The 18650-nt window shown below is 32.3% G+C and overlaps 4 protein-coding genes and 1 long non-coding RNA gene across 5 annotated transcripts; 2 read left to right on the top strand and 3 right to left on the bottom strand.

The window, feature by feature from the left end:
* Positions 1-455: 455 nt before the first annotated feature.
* On the bottom strand, positions 456-1841 carry LOC136982519 (uncharacterized; the record flags this gene model as incomplete). Its single annotated transcript, XM_067279015.1, has 1 exon — positions 456-1841. A coding segment is annotated over exon 1 (1386 nt), but the record flags the coding sequence as incomplete, so codon positions are not given.
* Positions 1842-2823: 982 nt separating this feature from the next.
* LOC136982525 (uncharacterized) lies at positions 2824-3391 on the bottom strand. Its single transcript, XR_010881898.1, has 3 exons — positions 3372-3391; positions 2948-3288; positions 2824-2868 (listed from the first exon to the last, which is right to left on the bottom strand). It is a non-coding gene; the product is annotated as an uncharacterized lncRNA (long non-coding RNA).
* A 6462-nt stretch (positions 3392-9853) lies between these two features.
* LOC136982518 (uncharacterized) lies at positions 9854-10393 on the top strand. Its single transcript, XM_067279014.1, has one exon. It carries the CDS (start codon positions 9854-9856, stop codon positions 10391-10393), a length of 540 nt encoding a protein of 179 aa, XP_067135115.1.
* Positions 10394-10486: 93 nt separating this feature from the next.
* LOC136982517 (uncharacterized protein F54H12.2-like) lies at positions 10487-11155 on the top strand. The gene has a single exon (XM_067279013.1). It carries the CDS (start codon positions 10487-10489, stop codon positions 11153-11155), a length of 669 nt encoding a protein of 222 aa, XP_067135114.1.
* Positions 11156-16955: 5800 nt separating this feature from the next.
* Positions 16956-18218, bottom strand: LOC136982516 (putative leucine-rich repeat-containing protein DDB_G0290503). The gene has a single exon (XM_067279012.1). It carries the CDS (start codon positions 18216-18218, stop codon positions 16956-16958), a length of 1263 nt encoding a protein of 420 aa, XP_067135113.1.
* Between the last annotated feature and the right edge of the window lie 432 nt (positions 18219-18650).

The raw sequence follows: 18650 nt of genomic DNA, 5'->3' as shown, positions 1-18650 counted from the left end.
ATCTGAAAATGCTACACTCTTCGTTTATTATTTGGAAACTCTCTAGCGCGGGATCGTTTACATATTTTTTACATTGCTTTTTATCCAATCCTACTTTTAAATTTAATTTGTTTACGAACGTTTTGCATACATTTTCCATAAAAACTGTTATTCATTAATTTAAAAAAATTTTTGTCAAACTGGCTTTTACTGGCTTTTCGTTTTTCATTATTAAAAAATATATATGGTTTTAAATATGGGGATTGTTTAAATGAAAGTATTCTATAGATTTTTTTTAAAATTAATCCTTCTTTTAGGTAATATTTTAAGTTTCTATAATGTATAATATAATGAAATTTATCTTTTAAAGTCGGAACTAATTTTTTAATATTATTGCTAAATTTTAGATTTAAAGAAGATAAAAGCGATTTCTGATATTCGGATAAATCTTCGTATTCTATTTTTTCATGATTTACTGCGAGGGGAAAATCGTTATGACGATTATGTAGCGAAACAGGATATTCTAAATCAACTTCGAGTATATATCCTATTTCGGATTTTAGAGGGACATTTTTTATATCAAATTCATCAATTTCCGTTCGACGTAACCAACGAAATTCTCCATATGGGAGATATTGAACCATACTCAATCCGTATAGATTATTGCTATCAATCATCACTATATAACTATGAGGCTTCGATTTATCATAAGTTTGAGATACGTAAGGGTTATTAGCGCGACTAAAACGCTTAGATACTAACGAGAGCCCGCCTCGAAGGCCGGATTCAACGAAAAGATACATGTCTAGATCCGTAAAAAGCTGTAATTCTATTTTTGCCATTTTTAATCCTGCAGTAAATGTAAGATGGGGAGAAGTTAAAAAATGAAGAGGATCGAGATCGTAATATTTTAATGATAAATTTCGAAAATTTGTAAAAATATCAGCGAGTAAAATTGTATCGACAAATTGATATAATTGCAAATAATCAGAAAATTTTTTACAATTAAAAGCTTTCCAGACAAGCCGAGCTAAATCGTAATCTTCGGAACTTATGTGGCTTCTAGTTAAATCATTATAAAAATATTTTTTGTCGGGTAAAGAAGTATTATTTAATTTTGAAATATTATTAAACCAACTATACGGAAAAACGCCTTTTCTTTTCAACAGATAGCTATTTTTATTATCGGAAAAAAATTGTCTAAAGATTGGAAAGTCGTACTTTGACTGTACTAGATTATCTGTCAATTTATTTAAAGAAGCGTTTAAAAACTGATAAGAATCTAAAAATTTAAAACAATCTAAAGAATATGTAGTATATTTTTCCATATTGATGGGAACTATACTTAGAGAAGATATATACTTTTTAGTAATATCTTTTAAAATTAGATGCGAATCGTAACCAGAAAAATTATGCAGAACAACGGGAATAAATGGTTTTAGATTTAAATTCAAATTGCAGCCCTGACAAGCCACCCCCCGAAATTGGCCATTTAGATGATTATGATCGATTACGCTTACATCATTAGAGGAAAATTTTCGTCCGCAAATATAACATTTATCTCGATTAATAGAATTTGGAATTGTTTGAGGATCTAATGGAATATTCAGTTTTATTTCTTTAATAAGATGTTCCGACAATGCTTTCAATCGTGATAGGAAATCCTCTACTGCATTTAACCCACAATAAAATTTAGAATAGATGATTCTTTCGTTTTTATCTAATACGATCATAGCGTAACAAATCGGTTTATGAATTTGCGTAACAGTACTAAAACTAGTATCGGTCGATTGCATCGCATTAGAAACCGTTTCAGTTAAACATTCAAAATCGCAATATACGACTACGGCATGTTTAAGCATTTTAAAAAATTCTGTAAATTTAAGAATAGAATTTTCGAGTTTAGGAACCGACAGTCTTTGAAATTTGAAATTTGTACATATTTCTCTGTGTAAGTTTAAACTCGACTCGCGTTGAAATCCGTTTAGACAATTATTACAATAGTAATAAAGAGATCTTTGCTTTTCGTGTAAAAGTCTATTAAAATTCCGTATTAAAAAATAATGTTGCTTATAAAGTAATAAATTTACATTTTTATCGAACTTAAATTTACTTATATAATAAGGAAAAACGACAGCCTTATAACCATATACATTAATACTAACAGTATTTGATTTCTCAAAACTCGATATCTGATCCAAAGAAACGGGAAATTTTAAATTCGAACAATTAATAAATTTTAAATATTTTCTGTAAGTAGATACTTTATTTTTATTATTCGCAAGCGGGAAAATAGACGCGAGAATGCAATAAACGAAACATTTATCGTCTTTACATTGAATATTTAAAAGACATTTTTTGTTTGCTAATTGTTTGGGCAAAATTATCGATCCGCACCCGCCATTAATTGTATCATATGGCGATCTATGAACATCTATAAAAGCCAGTTTATAAATTATCCATCCACTACCTAACGTAACGGCGATTGATATATCGCTTAGAATTTTTTCTATCGCGTTATCGATATTTTTCCAAGCCAAAAACGGGGATAAAACTCGTTCAGCATAGCTTGTAAAAAAAAAATCTTTAAAATCATATCGATGTCCTGTTTCTACGCATTTATACATTATTACTTTAAGACTAATAACAAATCGAATTCTATAGTCATTTCCAAAATTCGTAATTACATTAAATAATTCGGATTTTATATCTCTAAAAAATATGACCGGATCAACATACTCGAGATTAGATTTTCGATAACATTGTAAAAAATTTTGAAAAGCGGATTCTATTAGCAAAAACATTTTTTCTTTACCTGATGTAATCTAGGTCGAGCTTTTTTTCCCTCGTTGTTCGAACAATATTCTTTGAAGGGAGAGAATTGTTTTTCTGATAAAAAAACATTCAATTAATTTACATAATTTTTTTAAAAAACGTTATAAAATTGGAAAAAAATTTTTTTACTTACTTTTATTTACATGTACTCCTCCAAGAATTTTTCTACGGCTGCGAAAGCTTTTTGGAAAAAAGGGAATTCCTTGATAGGAATATTAAATCTGTTTTGAATCTCTGCATTAGAGTTTGATTTTGCTAAGCAGATGTAAAATTGCTGGCGAAATTCCTTAATTTCTAAATTATAACCATGAGAAATATATACAGAATATGGTGGAATCGACTTATAAGTTGTTTCGTCTTTTGAAATAATTAAATCGTATTTTTTCTTTTTATCGGCTGGCGCATCATCATTTTTTGTAGCTTTTCGCTTCTTAGAAGTAAAAGGATGATCGATTACAAATAAGGATTGAGAATCTAAAAAAAATGTCTATCTATGAAAATTATTAATAATTTAATTTTCTTATTTTTAAAAATAACAAAAAAATCTAGATAATTACCTTCCATTTTTTTCTTTTCCTTGTGAGATTAAAAGCGTATGTGTTTAGAGAAAAACTCGCTAACGAATTAACCGAAGAAAGTAAACCTCCCGTCTTTATATCGTTGGGGGGAGTTGATTTGACCTCGTTTTGTAAAAGAGCGAACGAACCGGATGTGAGGCCAACACCGGGAGAGGAGAAATACATTATAACCGATTCGTGTTAAGTAAGTAAAAAAAATACAACAGAAATATTCAATTCATTTCATTTTTTTATTGAAATAAAAAAACATTTACATCAATTAAGAAGTAAGTATACAAAATACATGTATAAATGTATTAATTATATTTAAAAAAATTAAAGTCTTTCACATATTTTTGCCAAAACACGAATTAGAGCAAATTGATAATTATCAGTTATAAATTTGGCCGATAATTGTTTCTGATTACTGATGAGACTACACCAATCCAATTTATGTTTAAAATCTTTCATAAATTTTTCGGATAAATCTTGATATTCTGAAATAATCTCCCAATCCACATGGTTTTCAAGTTCTTTAATAGTTTCTTCGGTTAATCGCTGATATTTACAAACAAGCGGCATATTGAGTGAATCTTTAAAACTTATAATGAATTGTGGACTCAATTTTTGATATTGAGATACGAGATCCCAGTTTAGATAATCAGAATATTCACTCAAAAATGTTTCTGTTAACTGCTGATAACGACAAACATCATCCCAATTAATTCGATGATTATACTTGTTTAAAAAAATAGGAGAGTAATGTCTGTTTTTCCATATTTTATTCCAGTTTAATTTATCTTGGAATTCTTCAATAAATTCATCACTAAGATTTTTTTCAGAAATAATATCCCAATCAACTTTATCTTGAAGTCGTCTTATTATGTCTTCCGTCAAATTTAATTTAGAGAAATCTTTCCAATCAACCAACGAATTTAATTCGTCAGAGAGCAGGGCTATTTCTCTTTTCTCCATTTTTATACGACTTGTCTTCTTCCGATATTAATATAATACTAATTTAATTTTAGTTTGTAGCGCTTTATATGACGAAATCAATTTGTATGATGCAATCGATTAGTTTTGTTTTAGACCAATAAGCTTTTTTTATGATGCAATCGTTTAGACAAATGAGCTTTTTATATTTTTTTTCATGTTGCAACATGTTTTTTTTATAAATATTATTCGAACTTTTATATATTTTTTCGTGTTGCGACACGTTTTTTTAAATATCGTTATTAACAGAATTAATTATTTTTTCACGTGATCATTTATTACGTTGGTTGGAGAATTTTTTCTCACGCACATTTTTTTTAGGTCAACGTATTTATTACGTTGGTCTGAGAATTTTTTCTCACGCACCATTTTTTTTAGGTCAACGTATTTATTACGTTATAATTTTTTTAGGTCTCGAATTTTTTTTTCACGCTACAATTTGTTTTAGATCAACGAATTTAAAAAGTATATATTATTTACAATTAATGGTTTGTAGTATTATTATTAAATAAAACACAAATTTTCGAGGAAAAAAATACAATTTTATTTATTTTTAATTTCGTATTCAAAATACATTTTTTTTGGATTTATTGATTTTTACTTTCGTATTCAAAATACATTTTTGGAATATTATTTTCGGGTCCGCAATGGGGGTCGTGCTTCTCGGCGTCGGAAAAAACATGTTTCGAAAGTTTCGAATGTTTTGTCGGATTTCTCTAAAATTTCCAGGCTGAAATGATGATAAGATTCTTTCGCAGTCAGCATCCAACGGAACTGTTTCGTTTTTGGTCTAAATCGTGGGCAAAAATCTGCGGAGTATAGAATTTTAACAGTCGGAGGAAACTGTTGAGCTTTAGCCGCGGCCTTGGCGGATTCTTCTGCTAATTCGATGCAGGGAAACGAGGTTCTAGAGAAAGCGTATGGAACTAATAATTTCTCTTTCAATGGAACAAACGCCGTCCAACGAATCACGGGTAGCATATCGTCACTACACCCTGCCATCTTTTCGAATAAAATAATTTTTAAATTCGCGATTGTGGTTTTTTATGTTTTCGCGCATGTGCACTAGTGTTTTTGATTTTATTTAATAAGCAGTTATTTCGGTTTTAATTGCTATTTTAGATCATCATGTCTCGCAAAATAGTAGTCGCTTTTATTATTATAAGCTGTATAGAAATATTTTCGCTAACAATTTCTTTTATAGTTTTATTAAAAGGATCAAATTTTAAAGAAATTAATATAAAAAACACTACTTGCGAATATTCTTTACATTTAGGTAGAAACTTTTATTTACATAAATGTACGAATGCTGGAAGAACTGTATACGACATTCGAAGATTTTCGATCGATGGATTGCCTCACAAATATAATGGTGTACAATTATTAAAGAACGAATTTAACTTACTGTGCAGAAAATGCGTTTAAAACATCTGTCCAGTTGTATCGTCGTGGGCCCATCTCAATCTGGAAAAACTTCTTTAGTTCGGAAAATGCTACACGAAAATATCTATGAAAAACGATTAAATCGCATTTTATGGTGTTATTCAATGTATCAACCTTGGTTCGTGGAAGAGAAAAATATTCATTTTAAATGTGGTATTCCGAAAGTATCGACGAAAATGTAGATTTAATAATTATAGACGATTTAATGCATTCTATAACCGAAAAAATTGCGGAATTATTTACCGTTCAATCGCATCATAAAAATATAAGCGTTATATTGATAATGCAGAATTTATTTCCTCGTAATAAAGTAATGAGAGATATTAGTTTAAATACTCATTATTTGATTTTATTTAAGAATAATAGAGATGAAAGCCAAATCAACTGTCTCGCTCGTCAAGCGTTTATAGGCAAAATGCCCTACTTCAAAGACGCATATTTAAGCGCGACATCCAAACCGTACGGTTATTTGTTTATCGATTTCCATCCGTCGACCGATAAAGAATTGTGTTTACGAGATTCGTGTTTTCCCGACAACCAAGGCGTGTATTGGGTTTATATTCCACAAAAATGAAGAATATCAGAAAAAATTATCATTTGTTAAATGTGCTGGCAAAGGCAACACCCGCTCAGAGAAAAGCTTTGTTAAAAGAAGCATCGCCCGATCAGATAAAAGTCATATGCGAAATTTGCGATAATACGCTGCAAGGCCGAGTACCGGTAAACATTAATAAATTAAAAAAATATAAAAAATGTATTCGAAAACTCGCAAATAAAAAAATAGGTCTCCAAGCAAAAAAGAAGATTTTGATAAATCAATCGGGAGGATTTTTAGGCGCGATTTTAGATCCAATAATATCATTAGCTAAAAGAATTTTTGGATTATAAAAAAAATGGCTCAACGAATGGCGTTAGTACCTCCCGAATTAGTACCTAAATATCAACTGCAAAAACCAGAAATACGATTGCACGATAATATCCAAGATTTATTAGAAGAAAGTACTTTATCGGATGATTTGAAAGTTAAATTATTAAGTCAACTAATTTCGAGATTTAAACAAACTATTCACGCACCGAAAGAACCGATTCGAGTCTCGATGGTATCAGAACCGATCGAAGAATCGCAACCATCGTTAGAACCGACAAAACCGTCGACTATCGAAGATCAGATATCAGTTTCTGTCCCGCTGGGATATCAAAAATATGTTCCGCATATCATTCAATTACTAAAGCAATATCAATACGATTGGAACGAAAAAGGAGAATTTCTGGTAAATAATGAGCCGATAATTAACTCCCATATAGCGGATCTGATGTCGCATTTAATGCGCAATCGAAAATCTTCTATCGTGCCCGTTGGATTTAACGAATTTTATCAAGCGATTATTAAATCTAATATTCCTAGAGAATGGATAGGAAATAAGGCGCTATCGAGTCGATTACGAATAGAAGAATCGCCCATACTTCGTTTTCGAACGCCGTCGATTCCGCCGCCTCCCATACGATCAATTACTAGCGGAAGAAAAAAAAGAGTTTCGTCTACGAAAATTCCTAAACGGATTGGCTCGTCTAAAAGAAAACATATTTCATGGAAAGATTATTAAGCTCTATTTATTATAATCCATCTCATCCGGCATCGTTTGGCGGCGTAACGAGACTAATAAAAGCGACAAAGTTGCCTAGAAAAACCGTCGAACAATGGCTATCGACTCAAGATACGTATACGTTGCATAAACCCGTACGAAAAAATTATAGTCGCCGTAAAACTAAAGCGCTATATCAAGGAGAACTACTCCAGTCGGATCTTATGGATGTTCGACAATTTTCGAAAGATAATAATGGAATAAAATATTTATTAGCAACTATCGACGTGTTTTCTAAATATGCGTATGTAATTCCGGTAAAAGACAAAAAACCCGAAACGATAAAAAAAGCATTTCAAAAAATATTTAGAAAAGTAATACCCAGGATGATACATACCGATAAAGGGAAAGAGTTTATGAATTCTGTTATTAAGGATTTATTTAAAAAACATCAAATAAATCATTATTATACTCATTCCGAAACGAAAGCGTCGGTCGTAGAACGGTTTAATAAAACTTTAAAAAATAAAATTTATCGTCTTATTACCTATCGAAATTCTAATAAATATATCGATAAATTAAACGATTTGGTGAAGGCATATAATTATAGTAAACATCGAACTATAGGAATGCCTCCGGCCGAGGTGAAACCTAAACACCATTTACAAATTTTTAATCGACTTTACGGTAAAACGAAAACGAAAATAAAATATAAATATAAAATTAATGATAAAGTTAGAATTTCTAAGAAACGTAAAACGTTTTCTAGAGGATATTTGGCAGGATGGAGTAAAGAGGTTTTCTATATAAAAAACCGATTTCCGACGACCCCGGTCACTTATGTGTTAAAAGATTACAACAACCAGACGATTACGGGTCGATTTTATAACGAAGAACTGCAGAAAGTCAAAAATGGATAGGTTTTATGTTACGCTTATCAGTACGGCGAGTATGGACTATTTTCCAAAAAATACTCAATCGTCCTTCACATCGAAAATTAATCCACCGATAAATTTAAGCGGGTCGTGGGAAGCGGCATTGTCCCAGATAATAATACCTCGTTCGTGGTTTAATATAACTAGCGAAAATAATACTTACAACATAATTTCTAAAGAGACGAAGTTGATTAAAGTAAAAACTGATGATTTGACTACACTAATTCCGTTATATCCTATAGGAGAGAACAAATCAAGTAATATATTCGAGACTATTACGAATAATTTAAAAGAATTAGGAAAGGATGGTCTTATTAAATTTTCTTATAACAAAGAAGACAGCTTTGTGTCGATTCAGATCGCTCAAGATTGCGAATTACGCATAAATCAAGATGCTCCTACATTTCTTTCGGCTCTAAATCTAGAGTATTTAAAACAATATATTGTAAGAGGAAAAGATGAAAAGATTCAATATAATTCATCTTTTACCGATTTTAAAGAAGAATTTATTACATTAATCGAAAAAAATAGATATATAGATAAAGTAAAAATCGAAAACGTCGAAAATACGACGCGTATACCGATTGGATTATACGGACAAAGAGAATTTCTTAAATCATTTCAGACAATCAGTTTTAAATCGCTTCCCGATAAAAAGTTATTATTGAAAGTTCCACGAGAAACTACCGTAAAATTTAATAGTCAATTAAAAGATATATTAGGATTCGATCGATTAGAATATTCCGAAGGAGAATTTACGGGAACTTATCCCTTAGAATTAAACGCCGGAATAACAGAAATATTTGTATATTCTAATTTAATAGAATCGCATCACGTAGGCGATACTTCGGCTCCACTATTCCGAGTAATTCCAGTTATGGGAGAAAAAGATCAACAAATCGTTAAAATTTATAATACTCCGTTATTTTTCCCTCTTCGATCGAATTATATCGAGACTATAACCGTAGACATATGCACATCAACAGGTGAAAACGTCATATTTACTTCGGGAAAAACGCTTTTGGTATTGTGTTTTCGTCGAAAAAGTATATAAAACCGGATTCATTAAAGAATCGGTTATTTGATAAAATGAAGCTTAAACCGGAGGACTGTATTAGTTATTATCGTTCGCAGACGGGAGGATATCCCGATTCTATATTTCCTCACACCCCTTATGTTACTCCTCAATGGGGAAGAGGACCGTACTTTAAAAGTCGGCCGATTCAACGTGGATATGGATTTTTCGGCTCAATTTTTCGCGAAGCAATACTAATATTAAAACATGCGGGTCGATATATTGGAAAAAAAGCGTTAAATATAGCAAAAGATATTGGATCGGATATACTCACGGGAAAATCGTTAAAAGACTCGGCTCTATCGAGAATTAATCAAGCAGGTCGAGAAATAAAAGATGACGTCATTCAAAAAATTCAAAGCGGATCGGGTAAAAAACGAAAACGTCTAAGAAAAAGCTTAAAACGAAAGAATACTAAGAAGAGGAAAGTAGTGGATATTTTCTCCTAAAAAAATGAATCCTTTCTCCTGCCCGTGTTTAAAATCGGAACTAGATTTTTTTAAAACTATTCTGACCCAGTTGGCGATTTTAAATACTACCGAGGCTATTCTACATCCCATCGCTTCGATAACTGATCAGAAATCTCTTATAGAATTTCTAATCCTCGGCTCGGGAGAAAACTTAATAGATTTGAGCAGTATTTCGATTAATGCGCAAGTTACTGTTACTAAACAAAATGGAACTTCTACTCTCGATACCGACTTAGTAACACCTGTGAATAATTTATTGCATTCGATGTTCTCTCAATGTACTACGATATTTAACGATAAAACTATATCTACGCACGTTAATTACCCATATAGAGCGATAATAGAAAATCTATTATTTTTCTTCGAAGAAGCGCAAAAAACCTATTTAACCAGCTCTTTCTTCTACAAAGACACCGCCGGATTTTTAAACGAAACCAACCCGATTAAAGACGCCAAGAATGAAGGATTAGTCGCCAGGTTTAAGAAAAGCAGCAAAAGCCAAGTATTAGATTTATACGGATGACTTCATTTTGATTTTATTAATCAACCTAAATTATTGATAAACGGCGTAGACGTCCGGATAAAATTGGAACGTTCAAAAGACGCTTTCGCTCTAATGGCAACAGCCGATAATTATCAGATTCGACTAAAAAATATTACGTTAAAAATAAATAGAATAGAAGTAAGTCCTAGCATCTTAATTGGAATGGAAAAAACATTAGAAAATTCTGTAATTAAAATGCCTTATCGACGAGTTAATATTAAAGTATTTACATTAAGTAAAGGGATTTTAAGTTCAAATATTTCGAATGCGATAATCGGTCAAATCCCGAAAAGAATTATAATCGGATTGGTGCGAAATAACGCTTTTAATGGACAGATCGATTTAAATCCTTTCAATTTTGAAAATTTCGACTTAAACTATATTTCTGTTATAAAAGATTCGATTTTAATCCCGCCCAACCTGTACTGCCCAGACTTCGATGCAAAATCCTACGCACGAAGTTACACAACATTATTCAAAGAAATAGGGGGAATTCCCTACGGAAAATTTGCTAATATATCGTATTCCGACTACGCTCAAGGATACATGTTCTACGTGTTCGACCTAACTCCCGATCGCGTTGCATTCGAAAATCATACCTCTGTGTTGACGCATGGAAATGTTAGTTTCGATTTAAAGTTCAAAAGACCTTTGCCAGAAACAGTTAACGTCATATGCTTCTTAGAATATCGTAATACAATAGAAATCGATCGATCGCGAAACATTTACGTCGACTACTAAACAACTAATGGATACGATTACGCTCTGGAAACTGGCGTTAGGTGATTCCGAAATTAGCAAGACATTCGGTGGCGTTTATCCGTCGGATTTATTACCTCAAACAATCGGAAAGAAGAGAAGCTTTATCGTTAATACGGAGAACAGCAAAAATCCCGGACGACACTGGATAGCTCTTTTTTTCCGAAATTCGACTTGTTATTATTTTGACTCATACGGACTACCGCCAAAAATCCCGAAAATTATAAAGTTCATAAGACAGAATTCCAAGGAGTTGCGCTGGAATCGAAGAACGCTCCAAGGTCCGTATAGCTCTACGTGCGGATACTTTTGCTTATTTTTTCTCTACAAAATATCGAGAAACCAAGACTTAAAAATTCTTCAGCCTAATACTAAATATTTTAATGATAACTATGTATTCGCTTTTGTACGCAATAATTTTCGTTTTGGTAAAATACCACCAAATATATTCATTAAATGTAACCAATGTAGCGTTAGTTTACTCAAATAAAATTTTTTTTAAAACTTAAAAAAATGCGTTTTTTAATTGAAACTATAAAACATTAGTCGCTTTGTGTGGGAATTGGGTCACCTCGAATTCTTGACTTTGAATTAGGAGGCCTATCTTTGACCTAGAATGTAAAAAGATAGAGAGGGACAGATAAGACGCGAGTTTGATGCCGTAGGCTAAGATGGGGACTAGCGAAAGTGAACGCATATATTAATAAACCTAGAGTATAAATACTTTCGCTTTTATCCGATTTTTTAACCCTCTCCAAAATGAGATCTCTGTCGAATGTGACGATTTTAGAAACAAAATATTATACTAAATATAGCATAAATTTTGAAGATCGCATTTACACCGGCAACCATGTTGTAAATGAAAGATGGGATTCAGTTCAAATATTACAAAATTTCGACGAAGAAAATCAAATATGTTTCTTCAACAAAGGAGCATGGAGAATTTTAGACAGAAATGGTAATTATCTTTTTTATATTTTAGTAAAATTTTTTTACTTGTATTTTTTTTAAAAAGTTTTTGCTAATTTTCAGAAACAACAATATTGGAGCATAATATTTATTTTGTTAAACCTATAATTAGTATTCCGTTAAATATCTCATCAGAAATAATAATAACCGTGCATAAAAAAGAAACTATTTATTATAAGGGGAAAACATATTCAAAAATAACCAACTTAAACACAACCTTTAAAAAAAACGTAGTTATTTTCCAAGAATCCTATAAAAAAATAATAATAAAAATGGGTTGCCGAAAAGTAATTTTATTTGAAGACAACGAATAAAAGGTAAGTTTTTTCAAAAAAACTTTATATAAATTTTAAATAATAGATGTAAGAATATTCCGCAAGATTTTTTCGAGGCGAACAAAGATGAATGTCTAGACATTAGGTCAATTTAAATTCTTTTAGTTTTTTAATATTTAAAATAAATTTAAGCTTTCTACGACTAACTTTTTTTATAATTTTTTTAATACGCTTTTTTATAATTTCAATCTTAAACTTCTTACCTTCGCGGTTGTTGGCGATACATCGGTTAATCCTATCGATCGTCTCTTATATTTAAAAAACAATTGTAAGTCTAAAAGCAACAGTTGCATTTTAGACACAATGACTAGACATCTTTCTTTGTTTGACAATCTTCTTTGTTTCCAAAAAGAAGAACGACTAACGCCCTCTGCTTTTTTTTTCTTGCAGATTTTCCTTACAATCTACTTTTAATTTTTAATTTAAACTATTTATAATAAAAATTTTTTTAAAAATAAATATACAACATAATATTTATTGCTTTTTTTTAGGCACATTCGACGGAGATCCATTCATTTTTTTACATCATTTTTATTAATATTTTGTTAATCCATTTTGCTAATCATCATTTTTTTTGTTAATATCATTGATAGTTAATAGCTAATAAAAAGAAAAGAAATTGATGTCATCGTGGTTGTCGTCGTTTATTTAATCGTAGTCGCGACACATATTTATCGACAGATGGCGCCGGCTTAACAAAACAAAAAACTTATAAAAATAAAAATATATAAATATAAAAAAAATAAAAAATATATATAAATATAAAAAAAATAAAAAAATATAAAAATAAATAAAAGAAAGAGAAAAAAATATATATATATATATATCGTAAAAGTATCGATAAAAACCAAATAGCAAATGGCGCGATCCGATTAGCGACGAACGGTTCGCGCTGTTTGTTATTTTTTTTAATCGGTTTCGAAATTTCGAAGGAAAAAAATAATTTAAAAAAAAAATGAAGTTTAATATTTTGCCAACAGATGGCACCTTCGAGACTTAACAATTTAATATTTTGCCAACAGATGGCATTGGCTTAACGAAAAGAAAAAAATATCTTAAATATTAAAGTTATATATATAATAATATTAATTCTCTTAAATAAAGAAAATATTGATTCTCTTAAGAGAGAGATCGTCGTATTGTAAAAAAATCTTAAAACATCGTTTCTCTTAAGACTCGTCGTATTGTAAAGAGAAAATCTCTTAACAAAAAAAATATCGTTTTTCTCTTAAGACTCGGCGATAAACAAAAAAATATCTCTTAAGAAAATATATAACAAAAATATCGGCAGCGTATTCTAAAAACGCTCGCTCACATTTCGCGGTGAAGTATATCTGAAGGGGCAACAAAAATGGGCGTGGTTTTAATGTCTACGAGAGCTTTTGGAATGCAAATATTGTAGAAACGCTCGAACGATTCAACGGTTTTTGCCATTTTTAGCCCCTGGTCGACGTCTTTCCCTCGGGAGGTTGAGCGTTACTAAGATAAAAGTTTAAAGTCTTAAAAGTTTAACAAATTATTCCAGAGTCTCTCTCTCTTATACTACTGACAACCGTGCCTTAAAACGATGAAGTTTTCTATAAAGTCAATTACATCCTCGGAGCATTCGGTCCGGAGCGCACCTACTTCCACATAACCTGTAAAATCACAGACTGCAACTATTGCATGAGTACGTCCTAACTTATCTTTAGGCCATGGACCAGCTAGATCTAGGGAAACTCTTTCGAAAGGCGCATTGACTGGTACTGGCATCAGCATACCTGCTTTAGGACCATTAGGACCTAGTCTTAATTGACAGGATGGACATGCTCTTACGTAATCACGAATCATACAAAACATTTTTGGCCAAAAGTATCTTGAATGTATTTTTTCGTACGTTTTCTTCACTGCAAAGTGTCCACCAAATTTGCTAGAGTGAGCAGCTTGAAGAACTTCTAACTGCAGACTTTTAGGTAAAACCAGCACTTGTTTTATACCAGTTGGAAGATAAAGATGTTTATAAAGAATACCTTCATGTAGGAAGTAACGCTTAATAGTATGAACACGTTTCGAATTGTTAGCGCTGTTACTACTTCCTGTGATAATACTTTTTATTTCCTGGCAAAATGCATCTTCTGTTTGTGCTTTTAACATGTCTACGTTCTCAACAGAAGTAGTGAATAGGGAAAAGTCGTCCTCTTTGCTTTCTAGGTCTATGTTATTTTCATTTGGAATTCGGCTGAGACAATCAGGACATTTATGAGATGCACCTTGTTTGTACACTACATCAAAGTCGTAACACTGAAGGCTCAGCGACCATCTACACAGACGACTATTCGCGTCTTTTAAGCGCATTAGCCAACATAAACTGTGGTGATCAGTTACAACTATAAACTTTTTGCCATAGATGTACGGACGTAGTTTCTCGATAGCCCATTTAATGGCTAAACATTCCTTCTGTGTTGTCGGATAATTACACTCACTTTTATTAAGCGTTCGGCTGATGTAGCATACGGGATGCTCTCTTCCGTCATCATCCTTTTGAAACAGAGTAGCTCCTAATCCTATATCGCATGCATCTGTGTGTATATAACACATTCTTTCTGGGTCAAAATGACTTAAAACTGGTGAGTTACATAGACTTTCCTTTAATCGTACAAAACTTTCTTGTTCGATATCTCTCCAAATGAACTTTTGATTGATTCTAAGTAAACGGAATAATGGTGTGGCGATAGTCGAGAAATCCTTTATAAATCTTCTAAAATATCCACACATTCCTAAGAAGGATCGAAGTTCTTTCACCGTAGTAGGTACTTTCATTTCAGTAATTGCCTTTATTTTCTCTGGGTCGGTTTTACAACCTACATCTTCAACGATGTATCCAAGAAACTTAATATGATTAGCGGCAAATATGCATTTTTCAGGTTTAGCTTTCAATTGAGCATTTCTAAATCTTTCGAACAATTCCTTTAGTAACTTCAAATGTGCTGGGAGGTCTTTGGAAAATGCTATAGTATCGTCGATATATGTAAGTGCTTCCTTCCACTTTAGATCGCCTAAAACTTGGTCAACTATCCTCTGACATGTTGCTGGGGCACCTTTTAAACCGAATGGCATCTTCAAAAACTCATATATGCCATCTGGGATTATAAATGCGGACTTACATATATCATTTTCAGCCATGGGTATCTGCCAAAATCCAGAGGCTAAATCTATTACCGAATAGAGTTTGTTTCCTCCCAAGATTTCTAAGGCATCATCTATACGAGGTAGAGGATAAGTATCGGAGACGGTGAGGCTATTCAGACGACGATAATCCACACATAATCGATGTTTCCCATCTTTCTTTGGCACTAGCACTATAGGTGAGGCCCAGGGACTCTTTGACGGCCTAATTATACCAGCTTGAAGCATTTGCTCTACTAAATCTCTGACAATTTCTCGTTGACATGGAGACATTCTATAAGCGTTTTGCTTAATTGGCTTAACATCCGGCTTCGTTACTATTTCATGAGATCCTAGGGTGCATACTCCAAGATCGAAACTGCTTTTGGCAAATACGTCTAGGTTCTCTCTCAATACATCTTCTATTTGTTTTACAGAATCTTCAGATAAATCATTCCCGATATTAAAAGTAAATGACTCTATGTTTAGTCTTCGATAAGAATGAACAAATAAGCTAACATTTCTTTCCTTCGAATGGTTAGCGTTTGGCTTTATAGTATTTGAATCTGTTGCATTACTGTCTGATCGTGATGATAAAGACAAATTTACAAAGGCATATTCTTCACATGGTTTCCCTTTGGCAACAGTAGATTCCGCTGGGAGTAAAACAGGAGTTGGAGTGCTATTTAATACTAGAATTATACATTCATTATTTCTCACCTCACAAATACCTGACAAAACATTGATACCATTCTCGCCCATTTCGTGCTTTATTTCTACTGTACCCTGCTTAATTGGACAGCGGACTTTTAAGGTACGCATAGTAAAAGCATTTACAAGTGTTTCTTCGGTGGTACGGAATTTTGCGTTGGTGTGATGTAAGAGGGGCGTTTGAATTTGACTAATACAATTCTCTCCCATTGGCACTATAAATAAGTTGTCTTTGAAGCTGATGGTTGCTTTCATTTGTTCACAAAAATCACTACCTAGTAATAAATCATGTGGGAAATTTTCCAATACTACAAACACAAATTCAATACTGTTTCCCATTATTTGTAGTCTACACATACAAGTACCTTCACACTCTATCTTTCTATTATCTGCTACGATGAGTTTAATAGGTTCAGGACATATTTTTAGTCTTAATTCTATACATAGTTTTCGGCTTATCAATGATTTCTCTGAGGCCGTATCAATGATGGCACTAAACGGAGAGCCTTCGATTTCCAAATAAATAGTGCGTAATTTTGATTTCGAAATTGCGAGACACTCTAAAAGGTAAGGAGGGATTCTAGCAGCTTGGAAACAGGGCTCTCCCTCAGGAGCCCGACCGATTAGTTTTTTTGTTCCTCGTTTTGATTTTCGAGTTTATCCATGAGTTGGCGCATTTTTTCGAACGCATAAAATTTTGGATATTTACATATTTTCTTATAATGACCCCTATTCCAACAGTTGTGACAAATAATATCGTTAGAACTTTCTTCTGGGACTGTCTGATTTCGAGAAATAGCCTGTTCTGATTGTATGCCATTGTTTCTATTGTTAGTTCTCCTAAAGGTTTTAGAACGCTTATTGTATACGGATTTTCTTTCACGGTCCATTAATTCACGATTTTGACGACTCGATTGTTCTTTGTAAGAATAGCTGTAAGGCTTAGGTGACCTTGAAATCCCATTAGGTCTATTTGAACATTCGCCTACACTGAAACTTTTGTAGTATTTTTCGCGCTCTCTCTTTGTTATCGAGTCTAATTCCATAATGGCATTAGTATAATCATCTAAGGTATGGAATGTTTTATTTGCAATAGACATTCTTTCTTCCTTTTGCAGACCATTGTTTAATAATTCGATTTTTTCTATTTCCGAATATTCATGATTTAAAGAATTAATTAATTCTAATTTATCTAAAACATAAGAAAAGGCTGATTCTAATTTCCCTTGAACTCTATCATACATTTTAATTGTCTTCTTTACAGTGGAATCTGTTTCATACCATTTCTTTATTTGTGCCTTCAACCTAGTCCAAGTCAATTCATAACCTTTTGCCTCTTCTAGCCTAATTCTTTTTACCAAATCTATATCTGATTGTAGCTTTAGTGTGGAAATAAATGTTGTATCGTCTAATTCGAAACATTCTTTTATTCCTTGCAGCTTTTCCAGCCAAATATTTATATTTTGTGGATCAAAGGCGGGCCAAGATATTAACTTTTGTGGAATGGTAGGACCTTTCGGAAGTGTAGGACTGATCGAAGGATTTGAGTCAGCACATTTTGCATTTACAAACGTATTCTCAAGTTTATTAAATCTAGTTTCGAATTCCTCTCTAATTTGGTTTATTAAGTTAATCATCATGTTAATAGGTGAAACAGACGAAACGTCCGACTTCCCATCATCCTCTAGAACAGTAGGGGAAGGTTCTCGTTCCATTCCCGAGTTTTCGATGTTGCTAGATCTATTTTTTTCTTTTTTCTCAAGATTTTTAATTTTCTCTTGTAATTCACGAATAACTGATTTTAGTTGCATAATTTCATTATCTTTAGAAATAATTCTATCCTCTAAAATATCAATTTTGTCTTTCATGGCCAACTTTTTCGGCATTTTGGTTAGGTACAATAATTCCTGTCACAATTTAATATTAGGTTACCCAAAATGTAACTTATTTTATGATCATATATAATAATTCTTGGTCGCAAAACCCAATTATCGCCAGACCTTATGTATGAGACAAAGGAACAATGAACTTACCGTTTTCTCTTCCTTTTAAGTTGAACCTTGCTATCGTTTCTTTTTGGTTTTCTTTCCTTTTCTTCAGATGTGATGAACCTCTGTTTCTCACTGGTGGCTCCAGTTTGTTACGGCTAACGGGAATCTTAGCCAAGTACAAGTTCAGGGTTGTCGATACTCGAGAGTCCGTACCCCAAGGTTCGAATCTATTCTGGGGTATATGTTCGTTCTTGCTCCACACTCATTAACGTCCTAACAACAAGGGTCACAAACTGTCTGAACCTACCGGTTTCCCTCGTACCGCGC

Source organism: Centruroides vittatus, unplaced genomic scaffold, assembly GCF_030686945.1.
Source record: "Centruroides vittatus isolate TY-2023 unplaced genomic scaffold, ASM3068694v2 contig_847, whole genome shotgun sequence".
NCBI lineage: Eukaryota > Metazoa > Arthropoda > Arachnida > Scorpiones > Buthidae > Centruroides > Centruroides vittatus.
This window is presented reverse-complemented; position numbering and strand designations above follow the sequence as displayed.